Source organism: Acartia tonsa, chromosome 12, assembly GCF_053477335.1.
Source record: "Acartia tonsa isolate MP-2025a chromosome 12, ASM5347733v1, whole genome shotgun sequence".
NCBI classification, from domain to species: Eukaryota; Metazoa; Arthropoda; class Copepoda; order Calanoida; family Acartiidae; genus Acartia; species Acartia tonsa.
The window spans coordinates 35790793-35817931 of record NC_137271.1 but is presented as its reverse complement, the minus strand read 5'-3'; the positions used below and the strand labels follow the sequence as shown (position 1 = coordinate 35817931).

Below are 27139 nucleotides of genomic sequence, written 5' to 3'. Positions count from 1 at the left end.
AGTTATTAAGACTCAAAAGGACAGTCTTATGTTATTATTATTATTCTAACCTATAATATGAAGTAAGTTTTTTTGCCTGTAGCTTAAGATTTTGATGACTACTGAACCGATTCAGTAACAAGGATGACAACATCCATAAAAGCGAAGCACTGAAACGGTAGGACAAACGGACACTAACACTTGTATAGTGTAAGAATTGAATAATCAGAATATAAATGTCGAAGCAAAATTGTAAGTAAAATTGTTGAAAAACTGCTTCATACAGAATAATGTTTATGGACATACTTACATTTTTAGGACTTAATTATAGAGTTGCTTTGCTTAAAATATTGTACTTTGTTGTCCTAGAAATCAGTATACCAAAAATCAGATCAATCGGATTATTAGATCACATTTGTAAAATTTGTTGTTAAAAAAGTAAAAAAAAACAACATGTTTAAAATGGACGTACGGACATTCTGGTAATGATTATAGAGTTGCTACGCTTTCTAAATCGTACCTAACTACTACAGGAATCACCATGCAAAGTTTGAAATCAATAGGACAATTCTAACATTCCTAAGTTAGTGAAAAAAGCTATCAGTTACGGACGGACGGACGGACCGACCCTAATTATAGAAAAGCTTCGCTTTTAAAAATAGATATCTGCCTTTTTGTCTAACTGCTGATAAGGCTCAACTTTTTAAGGTACATACATACCTTCTGGTCATATACAGATTTTAGGCTATTATTGGAGGGGGGGGGGGGGGTGGTTAGGACAACCCTACCCCTGAAAAAGTGCCCTGTCATAAAATAGATAGGGGGAGTCCTCCACTAGCCTTGGGATGATAATCCGTTAGAAGTAATCCCCCTCCCCCCTCCCCAACAAAAAAGAAAGCACAATAAAAATAAATATGTGGGGGGATAGTCTAACACTCTTGCACTTTCCTGCATAAATCAGGTACACATGTTTTTTTTCCACAAACAACAAAAACAAGTAGCGGACTGTCCTTTTGAAATGAAAAATATGGACAGGTCACATAAAACTGACATAACAGCCTGGCCAGTTACTTCACAATCATGAAGTTCGCAGGTAAGAAATATTTCATAGAAAAATTAAAATAGTGATCGTTGTTATAAAAAGGAAATCTCTTTTAGAATAAAATATCCCCTTCCCCCACGCTCTCAATAGTTATTTCTTTCATCGTATTATAAACCGCTTTCCGCGGATATAGAATGTACAATTATAAGTTTAAAACCAGTTTTTTTAGCCCCGAGTTGCCGAAGGCACGGGCTAATAACTGGTTTTAATCCTATGATTGTACATTTTTATAATCGTAGAAAACTGGATATAATACGATGCTAGACATAGTTTTTTCGTATGGAAGAGAACCGGTTACTATCCACCGGATTCGAATGAATACGAGAAACAAAATTAACCCTTTATAAATTTGAATTATTAGTTTGGATACAATTAGTTTGGAGCCAACCAATAAATATTTATTAAAAGTACCCAAAGTTTTTAGTCAACGAATATTATAACGGGATCGTAGAACTTTGGGTACCAATGTATTTTACAGTCCAATGTCGCCTCCCACCTTGGAAGAGTCGATCTCCCCCTTTCATCATTCATGTGCCCATAAAAGATCTATCTAACCATTTCATGTTTTTAAAAGCGAAGCTTTTCTATAATTAGGGTTGGTCCGTCCGTCCGTAATTGATAGCTTTTTTTCGTTAATTTAGGCATTTTAGAATTGTCCTACTCATTTCAAACTTTGCATGGTGATTCCTGTAGTAGTGAGGTACGATTTAGAAAGCGTACCAACTCTATAATCATTACCAGAATGTCCGTACGTCCATTTAAACATTTTGATTTTATTTTACTTTTTTAACAACTATTCTTATGTGATATAATAATCTGATTTTTGGTATACTGATTCCTGGGACAACAAAGTACAATATTATAAGCAAAACAACTCTATAATCAAGTCCTAAAAATGTAAGTATGTCAATAAACATTATCCTGTATCAAACAGTTTTTCAACAAATTTCAACAAATACATTTATATTCTTCTTATTCAGTCCTGACGCTATACAAGTGTTAATGTCCGTTTGTCCTACCTTTTCAGTGCTTCGCTTTTATGGATGTTATCATCCCTGTTTATTTAAATTTCTCTTATAAAATATTTGAAGCTAAATAGTTTAAGTGCAATGCAAGTTAGGCAACGCAAAAAGGTGTTAAATTGCGTCCGCTAAAATGTGATAACTAAAAAGTAACGAATAACAAACATTTAATGTTGTTGTAAAATGTTTCATGCGTTTAACAAATATAAATAAAAAAATAATATGAAATATGTCTTATTTTAACGATTTGTTAGTTAGACTAATAACTTATTAACTCTTTTCTATCTTCAAATATAAAAAAATCTTTGCGGAAACAATTTCACGTCCCGCAAAAATCCACGTATGGGTTGAAATTTAACATGATAATAAAATGTTTGAGTCATGTTGACCAAATTTTAAGATCATCATTTAGTTAAACAAGGATTGATTTGTTCATTAGTAGCGCAGTAATTAGAATTATAGTAAAAAAAAAGATTGGATTTAATGTGGCGGTTTACCTCAAAATGCCTAGTCAAACACAGACTCCAAATCTCTTATATAAAATAAATTAAAAATAGGGAGGTTTTCTCTTAATTTCTTTTTTTCAAATTATGGGGGGATTGTCCTTTACTCGCTAGACACTTTTACCAAAGCGACGGCGGATAAATTGAATTTAGAAGTAGCTACGCTAAAAGGCGTGGACTTAAAGAAGACTATTTTGATAAACAAGAGACCAGTCTTTTAAACATTTATTTAATACAATTACAGTTAGTTTTCAGTATTATTTTCTTCTGTAAATTTAAATTTGGGTTTGACCTAAGACATCATTGAAAGAAAACCTTTTGCTTTTTTATGCCATAACAATACGTAATTTTAAAAGTGGCTTTTCAACATTTAATATTGCTTTAAATAAAGAATCAAATTATTATAATATGATAATATAGGTTCTTGATTAATATTTTTTTCCAGTATGGCTTCGAAACCGATTGATATCTGCTGAAAAATCATGTATAGCATGGTATAACACACAATTTTCCATAAATATTGAAAAAATCATAGAATTAAAACCAGTTTTATTAGCTTGAGACGTCGGCCCCTGTGGCTAACAAAAACTGGTTTAAAGTTTACAATTTTTAATTTTAATATTCGCCGAAACCTGTTTATAATACGATGCGATGAATGACTATTAAATGCAAAGTCAGCTCGGCTACGTTGTGATTGGGTTATTAGAATTACGAATAAAAGCTTACAGAGGAACAAGAGAATCTTCACAGGAAATTTCAGAAGTCTATGTCTAAGAACAGCCGAGTAATTCTCAATTATTACTTTTAAAGGGGAGGGGGTTCTTATAAAAATAAGCTGCTTATTCCGATTGACAAGCGAATAAATTAAATACCAAACAAGGCATTACCGACAGGAAGGACATACTTACAGCCTAGCTTCTTGAAAATATTTGTAATAATAGCACAGAAAATGTAAAATTATTCAGACAGACATATCAAACATGGATGTTAAGTCATCGATGACGTAATACGTCAAAATTATGATTTGTTCTGATTCTTATTGATTTATTGAAGCACTCTTAAAATTAAAATTCTTAAGTATTCCCCCTCCTTAATTCAACTTTGGTTATACATTATATTTATTTATCGCATCGTATTATAGACAGTTTTTCGCGGATATTAAAATAAAAAATTATTAGATTAACACCAGATTTGTTATCCCTGAAAGTCACACAAGGACCAAAAAGGATCTCTTTGGAGAAGCATTTTATTTTTTTAAACCAAACAAAATATTTGATTTTTTTACAGTTTGACTTATGAGTAAACAGGAATTATGTTAAAAAGTAAAGAAAATAGGCGTCACTCTATACATTGATCCAGGGAGGAATGGAACATTACGTTGGTGTCCAAATTTTCGTTGGCTTAAAAAACTTTGGGTACTTTTATATTTTAATTGGATGGTTCCAAACTAGTAGTGTAAAAACTTTTCAACTAAAAATACTAATCTACTAAAGAAGTGTTTCCAATTATTATGAAGATCTAAATAAATTAATTTGCCAGTGTCTTATCCCTTCAGATCCCTGATATAAGAATGTATTTCTCATAAGAATATAAATTTTAAGATGACTCCACTTTTCTGATTCAATGGCGCCAAGAATAATGTTCTGTATACTTATCATAAAATAGACAAGTATTTAGGTAGCACAGCTACTATATAATGTCTGTTCGTTCATCCATCAGTCTATTCAAAGACGGTCATATAAAATATCTTATATAAGATATAAAATGTTGTAAATAAAAAGATCCACTTGCGAAAATGCCATATTCAGTGATTTATTGGCAATGCATACAAAACAAAACAATATAATATCTTTTCATAAAATGGATTTGATTTTACACATTTTGCTGCAATATCCAAATCAAAAATGTTTTTAGCTTCTTATTGCTGCGCTACTTATGGTCTAAAGCATTTTTGTATTTTTAGCTTGTGCTTATGTGGTATTCGGCAACCGTGAGCCATGCCTACGGCACCCCTGATCTGGGGTTCGGTGGAGGGTCAACGGCCCTCCCCCGAGTCCTGGGGAAGGGGTCTAGTGACCCCCTCCCTACGCTTAGAATTAATGATTGAATCTGTCATGTTTATTATGGTTAACTGTATTCTTAATTCTCCCCCACCCTTTTCAGGGATGGGGGATCATTATTGCCCAAACTGACCATTGTATATGTATTATTTATGCTTTTATGTTATGATTATTTATTCCTATCCATGTTATTATTGTTTGTTGTATATAGCTTCAGTATCTTTTAAACCTTCAATAAAGTGACAACTGAAATTAGATGTTGATCATTATCTAGTGAAAGCTAGAGAAGCGTAGCTTCTCTATAGTAAGGTGTCCACGTCTGTCACACTGCCGTAATCTAATTGAACTCCGGTGTCTGCCATTTATCCTCGGCGGATACCACAACTTTGGTGACAGCTGTGTGAGATTACGGCGAACCACAAGTGTAGAGCAGACGCGCATCTGAGGCTAAGGTACTCCCAGCAGTGAATCTGGCAAAACTGACGCAAGCAACCTGAATTACCCACCCTGGACAGCAAAGTTTAACTCTGCATCCGGCAGTTGTGGAAGCGAGACAGCGAAATCCGACGAATAACCGCAAGCAGCGCTGATATCTAACGGAGAATTGAGCGCCAAAAGGGCTGAAACAGGCCTGCGGACCGGCTGAAACAAGCCAAATAAGTGTAAACGGCTGGAAATAGGCCAACTTTACTGCAAGAAATAGCAGGATCCGAACCAGTGGCGCTAGCAGGACGGGACATTCCCTGCCGCCATCAGCCGGATTTGGATCAGCGGCGCTAGCAGGACGGGACATTCCCTGCCGCCGATAGGCTGAAACATGCCACATAGCTGCAAGCTGCGAGCTAACATACGAGTGTAGTGCACCAGAACAGAGAAAAAACTACGTCAACTCCGAGTATCCTGAGAAGCTACAACGCAGCCACCCATCTAGAAAACAGATATTATATCACATTTGCAGGGATTACCACCCTAGTGTGATGGCCAAACAATAGATTTATGAGCAAAGCTTGGCAAACAAATTGTTGTGTTGTGATAATTCTAAGAATAGAACAGGCTTGGATTATTGTGTATTGTGATAACAGCTAAAAATAGAACAGAGTTGGTAAACAAATCTGTTATGCAATTGTGATAAGGACAAAAATAGAAGCTAGATGTAATATAATAAAGACCCTGATATACAATCAAAACAATCTCAAGCCCACAGCACAACAACAATACACCCCTTATTCCAAGGGAAGGGGAGGGGCCCCTCTCCATTGAAGGCAAATACAATCAGGGTGATATAATAGATAAGCCTAGGATTAAGAAGAAAGGCCCTATTACACCAGCACACAGTTACCCCCCTCCCTCACAGGGGGAACGGACGGAGTTACCCCCGTCCCCTCACGCGCTCCCCCCTTCCTACCCACACTAGACTAAGTCCGTCTGTAGTGTGGGGCTAGCGATCGGACACCCAGAGCGCCATTCACGGGTAGCGCAACAGAGTGCGGAAAATATCATAAATCCAACGGACGAAGCGGACCAATGAGAGAGCGAGTTGAGGGGTGAGAGCGCGTTTTCCCCGTGTGCGCGGATTTGACGGCGCGGACGCGCGTTACAAGGACAGGAGATTCCACGCACACACACACACACACACACACACACACTCACACCGGAGCGGAGCTACTCCATAGCATTTAACAGGGGTATTTTAGCAAATAAAGAATTGCAAGTTTCTTTCCTTCTAGCTCTAGTGTGATAAAGGAAAACCCAATCAGTTCCTGACAGCAGTTCAGACCCTCAACATCTATCTACCTCTACCAGCCTACCCTACAACCTCAACACCTAACTAGTGATAAGTACAGCTAAGTTATATCTTTGCAACTAAACTCCCAACCTAGTGATACAAACAGTGTTGGCTGTTAGGCTAGGAAGCCTCAAGTGACAAACCATTCATTTTAGTACTGTATAACTTTGTGCCCGCCGTTTCACCGTTGACCCAATGGACCAGCATCAAGCCCCAGGAGGTGACCAAGCCCCAGGATGGCTCCAGGATGACCCTCAGCCGGCCCCAGCCGAGTACCGCAAGCTGATGCTGAGCAATCTGCCGGAGTTTAGAGGGCCGCCCAAGCAATCCTGGTCGGCACATATCCGCAGACTTGAGATGTCATGGGCGGCTTACCGCGTGCCACCTCATGATTCCCTCAACCGCCGCAACGCCCTACTACTGTCATTGGTAGGGCAAGCGGCGGAAATGGCGTCCCATCTGTTTGGCGAGGCAGGCCAAGCCTTGACCTACGAACAGGTCAAGACCGAGTGTGAATTGCTATTTCGCCCTGCTTTTGAATCCCAAACGCTTAAACAAGCGTTTAGGGATTACAAGCAACACTCGACAGAACCTATACAAGCGTACATTTCAACTAAGTGCGCCTTGTATAGGGACGCCTACAACCATGAGGATCTTGAGTTGTTGGTGGACGAATTAAATCGTGGAATTCGTAACGCCAATGTAAAACGCCTCATGATGAACCATGAAATTACGAGTGTACCTGAGTACACTCGTAAGGCCATGTTCACCGTGACCATGGTTACTAAGCAGCTGAAGGAAGGTGTGTGCTTAGTGGACTCGACCGACGGGCTGACTGGATCTGCCTGCATCCAGTTGCCCCAATATGACGAGTCGGAGCCAATGGAGATTGGCTCCTTGGCTCCGGGTCTCCACCAGATGGGGAAGGTCGCTCCAGATGACAAGGTTCCAGGCCGCTGCTACCGCTGCCAGGGGAGAGGCCACCGAGCTCGAGACTGCCCAACGCCTGTGGAAGTTAGCCTAGAGGAGAGATGCACCCAGCCACGCCGTGACCGTTCTGCCAAGTGTGAGCGTTGCCACTATGACGGTCACACGGCGGCCGATTGTAGAGCTGACTGGGCCCAGGTAGCCAGCCGCAGGCGCACCGCCGACAAGGGTGCCCCTCCAGGGAAGCCCAGCAGAGTGGCCCATATGGAAGGGAGCGCGCCCCCAGCACCACCACAGCATGCAGCCGCCCCCAGAGCTGCGGACCGAGCCAATGGGATGCCGCAGTTCGGGACTGTCCCAGCTAGGATCAACGTACTGGGCGGCGCGGCTGAACCCAACCGGGTTGGCCTAGGCTTCAGTCTTAACCATCTGGGGCCAGAGCTGATACAGCCCAACAACATAGCCGAGCCAGAGGTGCTGAGGCCCCAGCCTTTCAGCCTCAACATGATGGAACCTGCCCGACTGAGCCTACCCAGCAAGAGTGGAGGGGCGCTGCCCAGCGTCCCTGAGACGGTGTATGGGGAGGCCCTGGCAGCCGCCGAACGAGAGAGGCAGGAGGTGCTAGCCAGCACCTCTGCATCGATGTATGGGACGCCACCCGGCGTCGCCACCTAGGATGATGGGGGGGTGCTATCCAGCGCCTCCCACCTGGTGCCTGGGGCGACAACCGTCGCCGCCACCGAGATACCTGGATCCTGGAACGAGCCAGCCTCCAACCTGATGTCTGGGGCGACAACCGTCGCCGCCACCGAGAGACCTGAGTCCTGGAACGAGCCAGCGGTCCCAGAGGAAGGGGTGACACCCGTCACCCCCAGTCAGCCAGCGCCACCAGCCTGCAGGGAGAGCCCAGCTACATGCCAGCCAGCGCCACCAGCCTGCAGGGAGAGCCCAGCTACATGCCATCCAGAGCCCCCTGCCAGCCAAGGGAACCCAGCTGCTCAACATCAGGATAAGTTGAATTTGTTAAATGTGTTGTATCCAAAATATTGTAAACACCCAGCCTTGCCTGTGCCCCCTGCACCTGAGGCTGGGGAGATTGAAATTTGGGAAAATAAGGACTTGCCTGTGCCACATGCACCTGAGTTCCTAGGGCAGGGGAGGGCAGTGAGTAAGGGCGAGCCTGTGCCACATGCACTTCAGCCCCATGCCACTGGGCATGCTTTGGACAAGGGAAGGGAGCACTTAGGGCTAGGGGAGCCGACACCCAGGCAAGTGCCAGTCGCTTGCCAGTCTGTCATTGGGGAGGGTATCGGGATGCCTCGGCCGCATACAGATAACGCTCAATGGAAACTTGTATCTAGCCAGGAGCAGCCCAGCCGTGTCCAGTCCCAAGAAGCAGCCGTGACCAGAGCTGAAGATCCCCAGCCGCGTGTACGAGGAAGATGGTTGCCTGGAAGCCTCTCCCATTGGTGGATGGTCCTGTGGGGCCTCCTGCTGGCAGCCGTGTGGCCTACAACCAGCTACGTCCTGGTGGGGTGGGACTGTGCCAACCCCACCCATGTCACGTCTTACAATAAAGAAAAGATGTGTAACACGGAGCCCCTACACCAAGAGGTGCCCCTGGGCCATGAAGTACACGTCCTGCAGCAAGTCAAGGTGAGGGAAACCACTGGGTACAGTTGTCAGCTCACCGTGTCCCAGTGGACATTCAGGTGTGGGGTATGGGGTCACCTCAAGGTGACCTCGGTCCCCACCCTCATGAGGCCAACCAAGATAGACCCAGAAGCGTGCCGAGACCTGGCCAGGAACCGAGTCTACACGTTGCCAGGCAAGACCCAGCCACTGACGTTCCAGCTGAACCACCCCCTGTTCTTCACCATCGACATGGTGGGCGCCCTTGTCAACAGCCCCGAGGGGGTGGGTTGTGAGGGGGAGGACGTCCACTTTGAGGGCCAGCTATACCGCAACGAATTAGTGCTCCAGGAGCGACGGCTGCTGGTCAAGGAGGAGACCTATGTGGTGGAGGATGGACGGGTGGAGTCCCAGTCTGACCACTTGACCCTAGAGTGTCCCCATTCTGAGCTGTCCTGCATCACTGGAGAAGCAACCTACGTGTGGGACCACCTGGGGAGAGATTGCCCCTTGAGGCTGATCCGCAGCCTCCAGCCCAGCCTGGTGATGGATGCATATCTGGTTGACCATCAGGCTCAGTTTTTCATCAACATGACCAACCCCACTTCGATTGTGAACTGCGACTTCGAGGCCCATGCCACAAACCATCCAGCGCTGTTCGTGGCAGCTGACCCAGCCGCGGCTGCGCTGCCCAGAGTGTCGGCCAGGGATGTTGACGTTCCCCTTCAAGCACAGATACAAGCAGGTTATATTGGGTTTACCCTGGAAACGCGCATGAAAAGCACCGCAGCAGAAGAAGTGGCGGCCAACTGCTGGAAGCTCCAGCAACTAGACCCGGCCCACCCGGTGCGTGTCCAGGGGAGCACGTTCTCGGTACCGAGGGGAGACATCCTGCTGCAGCTGACCTGCCAACGTCACAAGTACGTTGTCCGCGAACACAAGGAGTGTTGGGACAAAGTGCCAGTAGAGCCCACAGGTTTTGTAGACGCTGTGACACGGGTATACAGTGAACACGCCACCAAGATTCCCTGCTCCTCCACCTACCCCCTGACTGTGCACGCGGAGGAAGGCTGGATAGAGTTAACCCCCGCTCCCAAGAAGAGGCCACCCCCGCTGGATACGCCTAAGCAGTTGTTGACAGAACCCTTAGATGACTTCAGTTCAGGTGGCTTGTATTCGCAGGCTGAGTTGAACGACTGGCAACAACTGCTGGCGTTCCCAGCATACAAGAGTGCCATGCTGACCGGCCTATCCTATGGCTCCTGCGTTCAGCAAGGCAGCTGTTCGGCCACAGGAGACCATGGGATAGTGTCCTACAACATTGACCGACTGGCGGAGGAAGGAGAGGCAGCCCTGGATGTCTGGGCTGGATTTAGACAAGCCATCCACGAGTGGGGAGATGGCGCAGCCATACTATGTTTGCTGTTGTTGATCCTCAAACTGCTGGGGGACCTAACCATCATCTCCCTGGCAGCCGCACAAGGAGGAGTCCGAGCAGCCCTGAATGCGATATCACAAGTGTTCCTGTACCATCCAGCTTTATATAGGAAAGCGCTGGCTAGAGCCAGGCTCAACCATGCCAAGTCCCGGGACTTTTCAGTGGACTGGGATGCCATTCCCATCGGCAGGGAAGCAGCAGAGGAAATGGTGTCTATGAAATCCACTGACAGCGGGCATGACCGCCCAGGTAGGCCAGGACCGCCCTCTGGCAGACCCCGCGGCCCCTCAGGAGGACAGGCCGCTGCTCAGACGATCAACCTGACAGCCAGTGCCCCAGCCGCTGCCAACAACAACCAGCAGGCCCCACTGCTGACTGTTCCAGCAACAACTGTGCCACCAGCAAACCTGATACCTGCCGGCGCTGACCAACGTGTCCAACCCAAGCCAGCCTCTGCCTTCTATCCCACATTGGGAGCCCACCAACCCTAAGAAGAGACTCACCACTAGGATTCCATTGAATCATTATCGTTTGTATATATTTTAGCCCTAAGGAGCGGGCCGAAGGCCTCAACCACTGTCGGAAGTCTGGTAGGGAAACCCCCTCCCAGCCTTCCGAGGGGAGAGTTGTGGTATTCGGCAACCGTGAGCCATGCCTACGGCACCCCTGATCTGGGGTTCGGTGGAGGGTCAACGGCCCTCCCCCGAGTCCTGGGGAAGGGGTCTAGTGACCCCCTCCCTACGCTTAGAATTAATGATTGAATCTGTCATGTTTATTATGGTTAACTGTATTCTTAATTCTCCCCCACCCTTTTCAGGGATGGGGGATCATTATTGCCCAAACTGACCATTGTATATGTATTATTTATGCTTTTATGTTATGATTATTTATTCCTATCCATGTTATTATTGTTTGTTGTATATAGCTTCAGTATCTTTTAAACCTTCAATAAAGTGACAACTGAAATTAGATGTTGATCATTATCTAGTGAAAGCTAGAGAAGCGTAGCTTCTCTATAGTAAGGTGTCCACGTCTGTCACACTGCCGTAATCTAATTGAACTCCGGTGTCTGCCATTTATCCTCGGCGGATACCACACTTACAATGTTTACTTTCATTACTCATTTTAATTTACAAATGAAAAGCATATCATGATATATCCTTTTTAAAATAATTCTGTATAATCTATGAGTAATATGATTTCAATATAAATGCCTGTAGAACATTTATTTACTTAATTAAAAAGGAAATAGTATGTAAACAAGAATGACAACATCCATAAAAGCTAAGCTCTGGTCGGCAGGAAAAACGAACATTTACACTTGTAGGGTGTCAGAACTGAATAAGCCCTGATTATAGAGATTCTTTGCTTATAACATTGTACATTGTTGTTTTAGGAGTCAATATTCCAAAAATGAGATAAAGAGGATAATTATATCACATAAAAAATTTTGTCAGAAAAATAAAAAAATACTTAAAAAGGACGCACGGACATTCTGGTAAAGATAATAAAGTTGCTATGCTTTCTAAATGTTAACTAGCTAATTGTAGCTACATTCTTGATTATCAAAATCATTTTCATGTCTTGATTTCAAACAATATGTCAGCTAAGAATTTATTTTTAATTGCATTTTACTTAGAATAAATATAAACTCTTAAAAATATCAAATAAAACAACATCTTTTTATTTTTTGGAGGGTTTGGGGTTGTCCCACCCAGAAAATATTTTAAAGCCATCCCTAAAATAAAAAGCTTGGATATCCCTGTCAATTTAAATTTTTTTATTTAAACGAAGCTGAAAAATGTATTTACTTTAGGAATAAAAATGACGCGAAATTGATTAAAATAAACAAATCTACCCATACTGTTCATTAAAAGTGGAAAAGTTCGGACAGTGCTGGTTTGTTCAACCTAATCAAGATATAAACCAATATGAGAGATCGTGTTTATAAAACTTTGGGGACTAGAATATTTGTTGTTCAATTGTCCCCTCCCTCGCTTAGAATAAACGCAACTATGCAATTCCAAAAATATTTAAATCTATAAAAATGTTTTTGTTAATCTAAAAAACAAGTACGACAACATGCGAATGCGAAAAAAATTTAAATTAAAAAACTACAGCATAATTATGCAGTTGTAAGACTTCTGTGCTGTTATCATATCAATTCACCAACTGCTATCATCCGCTTGTAATGCAGATGCGATACTCTAACGTTCACGGATTTGCACGACGTTTGTCTGCAAGATCTAAAACTGCATGGTAATGGATTGCGCCTGTTTAAGGGCCAATGCATTCTCCCTACTCTTGCCATTTTAAAAGAAGGGCTTAATCTGCTCTAGATTTGATAGAGATTAAAGAAATTAGATCATTTTTAACCTTTCTTAAATAAAATAATAGTTACTTCTCACATCATATTATAAACGGCTTTCCGCGGATATAGAATGTACAATTATAAGATTAAAACTAGTTTTTTTGCCCTGAGGTAACGAAGGCACCGGCTAAAAAAAACTTATATTCGTAGAAAGCTGGATATAATACGATGCTAGACATAGTTTTTTCGTATGGATGAGAACCGGTTCCTATCCACCGGATTCGAATGAATACGAGAATAGTTATTTCTCGTATCGTATTATAAACGGCTTTCCGCGGATATAGAATGTACAATTATAAGATTAAAACTAGTTTTTTTAGCCCCGTGGTGCCGAAGGCACCGGCTAAAAAAACTAGTTTTAATCTTATGATTGTACATTTCTATATTCGTAGAAAACTGGATATAATACGATGCTAGACATAGTTTTTTCGTATTCATGAGAACCGGTTCCTATCCACCGGATTCAAATGAATACGAGAAATAAAATTATCATTTTTTTTCAGCAGCATTGCTACATAAAAAAAGCTAGAAAACAAAATTGATTTGCATCTATTTAGGTTAATTTTATCCTAATTTGGAAAAAATAATTTTAAGGTAGTAAATTTAAAATTATAATATCCATCATCTCTATTTAAAAGTAACAGGATGTTGCTAACCGCTGAACCAATATGGTTACAGTAAAGCTTCTCAGTCAAGGTTTATAATTATTTGTTGGAGGGTAAAAAAAACCCTCTCAAAAGAAATTGCCCTTACAAAGAATGCCCCCTCATTCCATCAATTGCCCCTTGAATCCTCTAGGGCGTAACCGCTAATACATATTTAATCTAATAAAAGTTAAGTATATCTGATAGATCCTAGTTGGAAGACCAAAATCCAAAAAAAAAAATCACTCAACCTATTTTAATATTTTTCTAGCTATACATTTGCATATAAAATACAAATACGTAGTCTTAGAGAAAATGCGCGATTATAAAATATAAACAGTTTTTTGAGCATAAAAATCATGAATTTTGGCAACCAAGTGCTTTCTTTTGATACAATATTTTGAAGAATGTTTTGTTACCCCACGCAAAAGCATTTTTTACCCGTTTCAGGAACTTAAAAAAAGAAATATTTTGAAAGCGAAACTTTGCTTTATCTTATTGTTTATGTACATACGATTTAATAGTTTTATTTTCTTTAGAAACGTGATTGCCTTGTTATATTCTAAATGTATTTTTGATAAGTATATTTAATATTTATGACGATTAAAAACAAAGCCCATTAAGCTTTTTAAAAAGAAATATATTTGTTTAAAATATACAGATTTTAAACAAATATTTTTAATTCAAAATTTGCGGCTGCTCCCCGAGAAGCCTCTAGGGGCACTTTAGGAAAGGGGTGAAGGGTTTAGTCAACCCTCTTTTTTCAATTTTAGTTTTAAAAAGAAGGAAGGAAAAAATTAAGGAGATGCTTTTTGAGGTACCCTCTCCGAAAATAGTTATAAGAAGCTTCACTGTAAAGTAGAACTATATAGTTCCAGCGAGATCTTGAACTACACAAAAACAGACATACAGTTAGACTACATCCTATTTATATTATCATAATGATTACATAATAAGAATAATAATTATTTAGCTGATTTTAAATACGATGATTTTTATGACGGACACGAACGAGACACGAACGACGAACGTGTCCCATCTTTATTAAGCTATGTTAAAGTAAATTTAATGAATATGACCTTTTTTAAATAAAATTGTTTGATCATTTGGCCTAACACGTATATATCTCTAGCACCTGTAGAAAAATATTTTTTTTATTTTTAAATTCAATAAACTAGAAAATATTGATTTAAAAATATATTTTAAAAAATATAGATATTGACATATTGACACTTAACTGCAGGGCTCGGCAGCCGTGACTAAGCCTCAAATTTAAACCCGTTTCGACGATCTGGAAATTTTTGTCGAAAAGAGTAATAATTGTATTTGGTTCAGGTTTAGACTTCCAGCTTCAAAACTGTAATAAGGAGATTTACCTGAGGCGGCCGTTAAACCCTTAAAGTCTTCTTTCCTACCCTACTCATTTGAATTTAGAAATTTAGTAGAATACTTTAACAATAATCTTTAAAGATGAAAATAGTCATCAAGTTTCAGAAATTTACTAGTCATTTTTTATAATATTACCCCGATGTAGTATAAGACGTTTAATTCAGAGATCAGCAGGGTGCCAAATATCCCCAATGTCAGTCTATTAAAGGGAATATCATTGCATTTTATTATAAACATAGTGTTCTCAAATTTCTATTTACTTTCTTTATGCCAAAATTTTATAATAGTAATATAAGTTTCCTCCCCAGACAAAAATTCACCCCTTCTATTTTGCTTGCACCTAATTTTTACCCTTGCAATCCCCCCCCCCCCCCCCACCTTATTTTTCCTTTTCTTTTTCTTCTCCCCCCTACTAATCTCCCTTCATAAATCATCCCTTTTTCTCAGGAAAATGTTCCCCCTCCTTTATCCTGATTAGCTGCATTGGTGACACCCCCGCCCCCCCCCCCCCCCCCCAATGACATGAACGCCTCCTAAAAGCTCACCTACCCCTAACCAATCTATGCACGCTTCTGTTTGTCATCTTGCCTTTGGTTCCCTCTTTTTCATTTTATATTTTACCCCTTTTATAAGCTTACCCTATCCCTTTTCCTCTTACTCCACCTTTAAAAAACAATATCTTTCAACAAAAATTTATTTAAGAATTATTTTAATAAAGATGTAAATTTCATAAAAATAAAGTTTTAGCAATAGTAATTAACAACAACAAAAAACATTAACATGTACTATCAGAAACAATTGGAATTCTTAATTTTGATTGACATCATTGAAGTTATTTTTTGAGCTATAATATTTATTTTAAACAGCTATGTTTGTTTAATAGTTTCATTTTCACTCTAATATAGTTAATTTATTACCAATACAGATGATAATAAACAGATACTTATTTCAGAACATACACAAGTTCTATAATAAGGAAATGTTCAAGTTTTTTATTGGTTTTTGTTTTTATTAACGTATATCAGAAAAATGTGCAGAATTGTAGAGATTCAAAAGCATGAACAATTATAAATTTTATCCTAATAATTACATATGTATTAGGAAAAAAATTTACACTGTTCAGACTTTTGAACAAGTTTAAAGAGTTTCTTTTTTCTTTGTTTGTTTCTATGTAAATCTTGAATGCATTCTTCTTTAACCTTTCATGTCTAACAATAAACTAAACTTACAGCGCCCGCCTAAATATTCACACAAAGGGTTAAAGTGTTTTTCTAAAGAAGCAAATTATTGGAGAGCAAATACTATATTTACCATGAAATTGTATAAAAGAATTTATCTTTTCTTTAATATCCCAAATAAAATTTATCAGAAAAATTAGTAATATTTTAATCACTTTAATCAGTCCACATACCTCTTAGAGGCTGTGAAGCTTCCCAAAAAATGTATTCAGTTCAGTTGTTAGTTTGATGATAACATAAACAAAAAATATTATTTGTCTAAAGAGAGAGTAAACCCCATACTTAGCATTTGTTGTAGAAAAAGTCAGTTTACATCAACTAGACTGACCATCCCTAAATAATTACTTTTTTAATTCAAAGTTTTTTAAGAACACCACACATTGGAAATATAATAAATGCGTCCGTAGGTGTAGTAAAAAAAGGGGTAGTTAGTTTACCAATAGGTCAACTGGCCCACCCCTCCCCCCAAGCGCACACACACACACACACACACCCTCTAGCATCTTCAGACTGTAGTAATAAGAAGTTAATGTTCAGGGAATGGGGGGTATTGATATATAAATTATTATGGTACCTAAAGTTTTATTATTTGGCTCTCTCATTGACAGTATTAATTTTTTTAGTCAATAATTTTAAAATACAATGGAGTATTTTTGTTATTCTCATTAAGGATGTTCATAGTCTTATCCCTTAAGATCCCTGCATATACATATGAAGATACTACAAATCTATAAATAGTATATGTAAACAAATATGCAGGCGTGGGGTTGCTCTGTAATGTAATAAAAAAATTAAAATAGAAAAAAGTAACTAAAGTTACTGTGAACATCATATTAATTCTTTGTGATGATATCACAAAAAAATGATAATTAATTTTGAGAAAGATGCTTAAGTTCAGATGATTAGAATTTCCACAGTTACAGTTGACTAACCACTCATATTATCATAATAAATATCCTTGCTCACAAAAAAAGAATTATTAATATCCATTATTCCATCGTATTAAATTATCTAAAAAAATTTATTCATTTTGGGGATGTCCTTGTGTACATTTCTTTGTTTATTTATTTCAATAAGTTAAAAAACAATTTCTACTGCAGTTTTTGGGAAACACTCAAGCATGTGTTATTAATGATTGCATATTCAAATTTCTTGACCCTATTGAAATATTTGGACCCCTGCTAATCTTTTTCCCATTTTTCCCTGTTAAGAAGTTCAGACAAAACTAAGGTTATTAGAACATCAAAAGTTAACTATTTTTATATCAAAAACCAAAAGTAATTTTTAATTTTTGTTTTAAATATTTGATTCTTTTAAGGAATCTAAAGATTTTTTTATTGAAGTTTTTTCTTCTAAAGTCAACTACCTAACAGTTTATACGTTAGAAATACTCCTAACTTGATTACTATAGAGATTTTCTAATGGTGATTTTCCATGCATTATGCAATTATAATAATCAAGTTTAAGAGTGAACAACTAGGGTATTGCTCTATGTAGGTACATTTAAATGTGGAGTGGGGTGTAGCTCCCCTAAAGTTCTAACTGACAAAACTTTTGTAAGCGTTTCTCCACCTTACCTTTTCATTTATTTTAGGAGTTGTTTTGACTCTTGTTTTCTTGGTGGAATGCTCTCTTGTGGCAACTTTCAAAATTGCTCCAAAGGACTGGAATCCATACAAAGTAAGTACTTATTTTGAGAAATAGCCTAAAACCTGTCCTGTACCCAGGCAAAGCTTATCATTTACACGTAATTTTATTCTGGATTGTACAGAAAGATAGGACGAAAGAATTAAATTTGTTCTCTCCCTAATTCTTAAATTTGCCTTACAGAAATTTTGAAAAGATTTTATGTCAATGTCCACTCCTTCCTTGAAATTTTTATACACAATCCTTATACTAAAGTAACAGGATGTTTGTCTGTTTGTCTGTTTGTTTGTCTGCGTGTCTGTACCGAAGGATCTCGCCAACTGCTGAACCGATCGGGTTCTCCTTAACAGGGTAGATTCTCATATGTCCCGGGAAGGTTTTTAACTATTTTGGGTGAGGGTTCCACCACCCTCCCAAGAGAAATCACAATCAAATTTTTTTTTACTTTCTCGATTTTAGAAAGAGAGTTTAACGCAAACATAAACGTCAAACGCAATATAGACATATTTTAAGTAAAAAAAAAACACTTAAAGTGCCTCTAGAGGCCTCTGGGGGCATAGCCGCTAGTACTTATTATTTCAACGGGTGGAAAACCTAAAAAGATTTTCATGTACTCTAAAAAAGTGATACTCCAAGATAGATAAAAGAAACAAAATCCCTATATAACCTCTTACCCTATCTCCTCCCATCCTACTTAATGGCCGATAAATGAGGTCCATATTAGCAACTTTAACAAAGAACAAATTTTGCCCTATCAATAAATCCACGTGTTTTATATCCACTTGTGTAACATATTCAAATATAGAGCTATAAAGCTTTTATTTATGCGAATCAGTTTGTCTTTTTAAACGCCTAGATTTTCAGGTATAAACAGATCAACAAGTAGAATATTTTAAAAAACTTCATAAAATCAATTTCAAAATAAGGAAGGAAATAACATTAAATTGAGAATGATACTTTGTACTTTTGTCAAATCTTTAAAAATAAGTATTTTTATTCCTTTTTAGGTCATATTTGGTTATGTAAAGAAAAATAATAGTTCGCAAGCTTTTTGGGATAGTGCCCTGCAGGGTTAGATCCCCCAACGCCTTTTCGGTGGTCAATTTTAAGGTGTTGGTGATTGCACCCCTAAACATAGATCTTCTGTGAAGTTTGAAAGTTTAAAGATCTGCAAATCAATATTTAAATTCCATTTTATAAACGCGAGTACTTTTCTGTTTATTCGTATAAAGCAATTCATCAGTAAGCATTGAATTCCTTATTTGTATTCAAAACTTTTATTTATTCATAAGGCTTACAATGACATATCGAAAACAGACACATTTTTTAATTTTTTGTTTATTGCGCAGTTCACTTTGTTCATATGTTGACAATGGATATAGAATACATGGAATACATGACAGGGGAAATTTGTCGTCAATTTAGGTTACTAATATGGGTCTCATTTATTGGTCAGTTCTTTCATCCAGCAGGAAGAGAGGGGAAGGGTTAAAAGTGGTGGATTGGTGGTATCATTATTTTAGCCAGCTAGGAGTATCACTTTATTAGAGCACTGACAATCTATAATTCCAAGAAATTATGAATCGATTATGTAGACAATAACATTAAGTACAATACAATACACAAAAAAGTTGGTTGTCTGTTGAACGTTAGGATATCATAATATAAAAGTTTATGTAGCAAAATCTGACTTGTATTTCTCCCCAATTTTGCTGGTTTTTTGCAACAATATCTGTCACAACTAAAGGTTTTTTTAAGAATCTGCAATTCTTTGTATTCAGTCCTTTAGAAAGGGATATTTTATCTGAAAAAAAACATTACTCTATATATTGAATACATATTTTTCGATGTTTATCTTAGTGGTAAATTGAGTGAAATAGTATAAAAGTAAAAGAATCTTAAGTGTGTAGCGAAGGATCTCGCTAACCGCCGATTTTATATGGTTCTCCTAGCATTTAGGGGTGTGTGTGCTTTTTAAAAAGATTTGGAAAACTTTGGGGGAGGGGTATTAACTTTTTTTCTGGATATAATATCTCTGTCTGCAGCTCCTAGAGTTTCACATTGGGTTTTATGTTGTTTATGTTTCACTAAATGGGAATCAGTTTTATGCGAGTATTCCATCACGTCCGCATAATTATTATACCAAGATACAAATTTTATAAATTTGATATAGCATACTAGCCATTTTCTGGGAGATTAGACGTACCCGCTTCTAAAATAGTTTAAACCATTCTTCCTAAAGTAGTAAGCTTTTTTGTCTGTAGCGAAGGATCTCGCTAACCGCTGAATTGATTTGGTTATCCTTAACAGTGAAGCTTCTTATAGGTACTAAGGTGGTTTTAGGCTTTTTTATTTTTACAAATAAGTGTAAATGAGAATGGTTTTAGGCTATATATATGCTCTTCATATTCCTTCAAATATAGAGCCCCTAGATGCTAGGGGCACAGCCGCTAGTGGATCTATAAAGGAGAACCATATCGGTTCAGCTGGATAGAAAAGTCCTTTGAAACACACGTAGACACGTTGATAAACATCCTATTACTTTTATATAGGTAAGGAATAACAAATAGATTACAATTAGTCATAAAGGAGCTGTTTATTCCAAAAGGGAGGGTGGTGGTAGAAAAATATACTGAAATCTTAGAAAGGAAATATATCCCTTAACCAATCTGGAATCTTTAAGTTCTATTCCTTTATTTTTCATTTTAATGACAAGTATATTTGCGGAAGCGATGTCGCACCCTTTATTTGTTTATCTACTTTACAACTGCTATTATCTCCTTATAAAGACACAGATTAATCTTAATTTTATTGATTTCAATTAAGTGGGTTGACTTCATGGCTTTAGGTATTAAACAATTAGAAAAAAAAGGAGAAAATTAATATATCGTCCAGTCCCTCAACAATGATAAGAAGTTAAGAACCTGGCCTAAAACAAACCCATAGATGTTTGACAAATTCTACCAGTCTAATTATTTATTATTTAGCCATTTTTTACATTTTTCTGTTATTATATCTCCAAACTATCTTGTTGTGCTTTTTATGGTACTAGCGGCTTCGCCCCTAGCCTCTAGGGGCTTTGCCACAAGAGGTGAAAAAAAATTTAGGTGAAATTCGTTAAAGGACCAAGGAAATCTTCTACAAAACATAAAGGACCAAGAAAATCTTCAGCAAAAAAAAAAAAAATTGGGGGGGGGTTGTTTTTTGGGGGGGGTTGGGGGTATCCCACCCCCCAAGAAAATAGCTTAAAACCACCACAGGACCAATAGGTATATACCCTGAAGAGTAGAATCCGATCGGTTCTGTGGTTACCGAGATCTTAAGCTTCAGACGGACGGACAGACGGACGGACGGACAGACATCAAGCTACTTTGTATTATGGATAGTTATTCTTTTACTTTTAATATTTTGAAGGTTTTATACAATATATTTAATTTAATTAACCTTATATTCCTGATTTATATAAACTATTAAAATACATTGTATCTGCAACTCTTTTTTGTTATGGATTCGAATCCACTGGAACAAAACCAGTTCTGTGCCATACTAAACAACCATGCATCGTATTGTACAATAAAGAATTTTCCACTAAGAATAAAATGAAAATCAAAAATTAATTGTTGACCATGGCATTCGTTTCCTTTAGGACAACAAAACTGGAAATACTCTTATGATATTTCCTTTTACAATCCGCGGAAAATTGTCTATAATACGATGCTATAAACAACTTTTTTATATCTTAATGTAAGCATTTAAAGCATTTGAATCAATTTTATTGGTATTAAATGACACATTCTCCAAGTATGTGTGTACATTAGTTTAGTGTACTGAAAACAGGATATTTGTATCCAAAAATTGCAAAGGTGTAATAATCAACTGATTATGTTCTTAAGTCCTTTAAAATTCGAATTATTTGCAAAAATGATAGTCGAAACAAAATAAGGTTTCTATTCCATTGTAACCATCAACTGAAATAATTTGAAAAAAAAATATTCGGTAGTTTTAGCTGTTTTTTTTCAAGATTCGGCGGAGGAGGGGGGCACATAGTAGTAAGGATAAGCTTTTTAGAATTCTTTCGCATGTTTTCTATACATTATGCCTGTCATGATATAGTGATGTTGTTTAAGAAATGCCATGCACCAATATTGCGGTTTTATTCATCCAAAAACTTTTCTGGGGGCATAATTAAAACCGCCTTATTCCCTTAAATTCAAATTTTACCCCTGGGGTAAAAATTGTTAGGGATGAATAAATTTATTTTTCTCTTAAAAGATAAATACTCCCATCTACTGAGACCACCCCCCCATCCCCTCCCACAACTACTTGAAAAAAAGCTTGGACGTAGCTTGTTTATAGGCCTGTTTAATATATAATAAATATAAATAATGTATTATACAGGGTGCTGATCACCATGGTATCCGCAAAGGTTTCAAGATTAATATAATAGTTGTATTATACAGGGTGCTGATCACCATGGTATCCGTGGAGGTTTCAAGATTAATATAATAGTTGTATTTAACAGGGTGCTGATCACCATGGTATCCGCGGAGGTTTCAAGATTAATATAATAGTTGTATTATACAGGGTGCTGATCACCATGGTATCCGCGGAGGTTTCAAGATCCACAGATGTACCAAGACAAAGGAGGGTGACCAGCTATACTGCGAGTAAGTTTCCTAAAGACAAAAAGAATGACAACACCCATAAAAGTGAAGCTTAAAAGACATAGGCATTTTATTACTGAGCTATTTAAAGAATAGAAAATCCTTGTTCTTAAAGAATTATTTTAGTAAGGTTTTGTGATGGTGAAAAAATTATACTGATAGATTTGCAGGATTGTTACCCCTAGCCCACTGCAAAGGGATTAAAACCCTTTGAGAAATTACATGATAAGCTCCCTTGAAAATTTATCATCATTCTGTTCAGCCGTTAATGAGATCTTAATTAACTAAACATACACACTTACATCATGCTTCTACTTATAATTGAATCTAATGTTTTAGGTACAATGTGCACTACGACAAATTCCGTCGGCACGAACCTATCTCCATTGATCATCTGAGATGCGTGAAGAGGAACCACTGTGATAGCGATGTTGGAAACATTGATAGATCGGTTAGTAGCAGAGGGCTGCTAATCAGCCAATTAATTCCAATTGAAAATGCCGCAAGATTTAATATTTTGTTGGAGTAAAGTTAGAGTAAAAATTGTTTTTTTTTTCGTAGCTGAAGGGGAGTGGGTAAGAAGTGGAGAAAAAAGATAAGGGGGTTGCGGGGAAATTTTCCTTTAGAATTGCTTGTCAGAATCGCATTCCCTTTTTCCTGGGTTAGTAGGCTCTTGTTTATTCATACATGTTAGAATTGTTCCATCGATTTCAAACTTTGCCTGATTCCAAAAAGTATAACAGTTAGGTACGATTTAGGAAGCGTAACAACTTTATAATCATTACCAAAAAGTACGTAGGTTCATTTAAAATATTTTTTTTTTTTTTCTTTTTTTTTTGACAACAACTTCCTTTGTCCGCCAGGCTGAAGCAGATGTAAATTGTATTTTCATATGTGTTTATTGTAAAATTATGAAACTAAAAAAATAGTTTTTTTTTCACAGAATATGGAAAATTAGATAGCAGAAGAATATTAGGAAATCTATTTTATTTTTAGCAACAAGTAACTGAGATGTTTATTCAACATTGTATCGAGATCACTCACAGCCTTATGTAAGTTTATTTTACAGTAGCTTTGCTACATTACTATCTCTATTAAGATATATAAGTTGGAAAGAATTTTAATGTTAGAGGGAGATTTGAAATCTGCATCAAATTTTAAGGATTTTTTTTATAAAATTCGTTTTTTGTATAATTCTTTATCTAAAAGCGGAAATACAATTTGAGTTAATTAATTTTCACAAATAGGATAGGTGGATTGGAAACTACCTGCGCTCTTATTGGTTGAATGATGTACGACACTCAAGCTTCTCCAATCAGAGCGCAGATAGTTTTAAATCCTCCAATCACAGATGTCAAAATTAATTAACTTAAATTGCATTTCCGCTTTTAGATAAAGAATTATACAAAAACGAATTTTATAAAAAAAATCATTACAATTGTATGCAGATTTCAAATCTCACTCTAACATTAAAATTCCTTCCAACTTATATATCTTAATCTCTATGTTTGAAAGTCAGCAGGAAAAAAATAAAAATTAATATTTTTTATAGTAAAGCTACTCTATAACTTGAGTTTTGTCATTTTACCTCAACGTACTTTGTTTAGCACTGAACCCCCCACAATTAAATTCAGTAAATTAAAGTCTGTTAGTTTCTTTAAATGTTCCATCATGTATATAATTTTATCAAAAAAGTTTGAATCTGTTCAATTAACTCTTTTTACATGGATTTGTTACATAACATAATTTTAGGTAGATATCATAGGTATTTCAAAGAAAGAAAATTTACAAAAAAAAATTCGACCTCTATAACTTTAGAAGACAGCTGTCAATCTCCAATTTTCAGGATATATTTAAATACCAGTTAGGGATAATAATTAGCTGATATTTAATTATTGACAATACCTACCATAAATAACTTTTTATTTGTAAATTTAGCACGAATGACAACAAGATTACAGCATCCTTTATTGAAGAATACAAAGGCCACGATGGTATCATGCATAAGTGTATTATGAACTAACTTGTAATAATCATAGAGTAGATGCACTATTCAATTATAATCAATATAAAGGTATTAATAAACTTTATTTAAACATAAATAATTTTATTTTGAGCTTTATTCCATTTCAAATTTAATTGTCAATTTTAAATTTTTATTTATTTTAAATAAATATTAGAATTTTTATGCTCTAAAACGTATTTTTTTATGAAATTTTTTGGAAAAAATAGGACGTTTTCTATTTTAAGAGTTCCAATGATATCATTTTACTCCCTTTTTCTGTACGTAAGTCCATTAGACATTTATGTCCATAAATTTTCATGGTTTTCAATCAGATGATTGGCTTCTGAGGAATTTTGTGAAGATTCTCCTGATCGTGAAGCGTGCGTGTACCAAACTGTTACAGGAATCATCAGTTCAGCGCTTGGAATCGATGGAACAATTTTAACATGCCTAAATCAATGACCAGAGGTGTACGTTACGAGCAGACGATTATAATATTAAAGTTTTTACAAAAATGAAAAGATTTGAAATGAGCTATATATAACTATGCCCACAGGGAATAGCGGGGAATAGCGTCAGAAATATAAACACAGCTGAGTTCCTACAAAATAAAAAAAATCAATTTCTTAGCAGACGAAAAATGTGGTCTCAACCACCACCACTTATATACTACTATACTTATACGTTTATTAGATAGATTTAAGAATTTTAATGAAGATACGACTACATACATAACTTTTTCGTCCACTTTCAGCAAAGAAGCTGCTGAATTTAAAATTTCGGTTTAGTCTTTAAATATCCCTCTCTTTCCTATCTTTTCTCTTTCGTTTTTATAGATATTTATTTTCCTTTTCTCCGACTGTTATTTCAAGCATTATCAAAGGGTTACAAATAACATTGCAAAGGCCTCTCATGGCTTTAAGAATGGTAAAATTCGCCATCCTTTGATAGGAATAGTTATTTATCCTATATTCGTAATATTGACCATGCTGAAATGGGTGTGTTAAATATTAGATCAATGTTTTATTACATGGAAAACTTGGTATTTCTCTTTATACTGAAATGAAGAAGTTGGAATTTGAAATTTTTTAATGTGATCACTATATTGAAAGAAAAATTTGGAAATATATTCTAGGGTTGGGCCTGATAGTTTTTTGGCCGGATACCGGATACTGGATATCCGGCCGATTTCAAATGCCGGATATCCGCTATCCGGCCGGATATCCGGCCAACGCCGGATATCCGGCAAACTACCGGATATCCGGCCAAAATGCCGGATATCCGGCCAAAATGCCGGATATCCGGCCAAAATGCCGGATAACCGGCCAAATTATTGGCGTCTTATTATATAAAACTGGCGGCTACGCCTTAGAGGCCTCTAGGGGCACTTGGGGGGGGGGGGGGGTGGTAGTTGAATTTGATTATTTCAGATTTAAGAAAGAAAAAAAATTTAGGGGGGGCTGACGCCCCTTATTTTTACATTTAGTTGAAAAATTAAATAAAAATATTTTTTTTTTTTGGGGGGGGGGTTATTTTTTTTAGGGGTGATTTCTCTTGGTAGAGTGGTGGTACCCTCACCAAAAATAGTTATAAACCTTCCCAGGGCCTATGAGAAGCAACCCTGTAAAGGAGAACCCGATCGGTTCAGCGGTTAGCGAGATCCTTCAGTACAGACAAACAGATATACATCCTGTTACTTTATTACAAGGATTCAGGTTATGTAACTATTAAATGATCTTTCTCCTAAGCAACTAATATAATAAACTATTACTACCCTCAATCTGTTAAATATTAACCCCTGTTGGAGGATGGGCGGGGAGATGGCATTTAACGCATGCCCCCCCCTGTGCATTTTCTCTGTATAAAAGGTAGAGGGCTATAACTAAATGACTTTTGAAATATGGATATGACACATAACTGAGAGTTGGAATTTTTTGAATACCTCCTTCCTGGCGGGCACAGGATGCCAGCAAACCTGGCAAGGTCATTCAGGTAAAAAGTAAAAACATTTTTTTTTACTTAAACAAAGCATTTCATGTTGTCAAATACTTAAATATTCTATAGTCGTACATCCTCATATGAAATATAGGTGTTCAAGGTGATTTCAGAATCCAGGTATAGTCCTGCAAGTCCTGAACCTCCAGGTCTCCAGAAATCTTTAAACGGTTCCTGTGATAGCAATTTTTGTCTTAGACACTTCAAATTTTAAATTTAGGCTTTTTATATGTCTTCATGACATATTACAATTTCATAAAATCCGTTACTGTTTACCTGCCGACTGCCAGTTTGAGGCTGGCAGCTGCCAAGAACTGCTGCCCCCACCAAAATTTATGTTTTGAGATTTCTAATATAAAATTTACATAAAGATAAACATATTCAGAAAAAATTGTACTTATAGCTTCAATAATAAAAAAATTACAGCCATTTATAATTTTAAAAAGCAGAAATTTTTGTTGTAAAACATAAAATATTATATTGCCGGATATCTGGCCGGATATCCGGCCTCACTGGATATCCGGCCCAACCCTAATATATTCCCATATGTGCAATAGTCTAAAAATGAGAAAAATAATTTTTTCGACTTTATTGTTCGACTTGCAATGTTAATCATAGGGACATTGATTGACACATTATTTCAATAAAACAAACATACATTATTTCCTCCAACAAAAAAAGGTCTAGGCTGTTTCAAAAGGGGGAGGCAATTCATCTAACAAGAAAAGGTCTATTTA

General features: G+C 37.5%; 1 protein-coding gene across 1 annotated transcript; it reads left to right on the top strand.

Annotated features, from left to right (window-relative positions):
- Positions 1 to 1012: 1012 nt before the first annotated feature.
- Positions 1013 to 24600, top strand: LOC145334513 (uncharacterized). Its single transcript, XM_080179973.1, has 6 exons — positions 1013 to 1072; positions 17686 to 17771; positions 22323 to 22405; positions 22742 to 22853; positions 23399 to 23454; positions 24341 to 24600. Exons 1-6 carry the CDS (start codon positions 1060 to 1062, stop codon positions 24423 to 24425), a joined length of 435 nt encoding a protein of 144 aa, XP_080036099.1. The 5' UTR covers positions 1013 to 1059; the 3' UTR covers positions 24426 to 24600.
- Positions 24601 to 27139: the final 2539 nt, after the last annotated feature.

Bases quoted from the DNA above. Each gene is read 5' to 3' on its own strand.
- LOC145334513 (XM_080179973.1), top strand. The intron at 22,854-23,398 runs GTTAGTAGCAGA...TTTTATTTTTAG, and splicing joins TTGGAAACATTGATAGATCG to CAACAAGTAACTGAGATGTT. The intron at 23,455-24,340 runs GTAAGTTTATTT...TTGTAAATTTAG, and splicing joins GAGATCACTCACAGCCTTAT to CACGAATGACAACAAGATTA.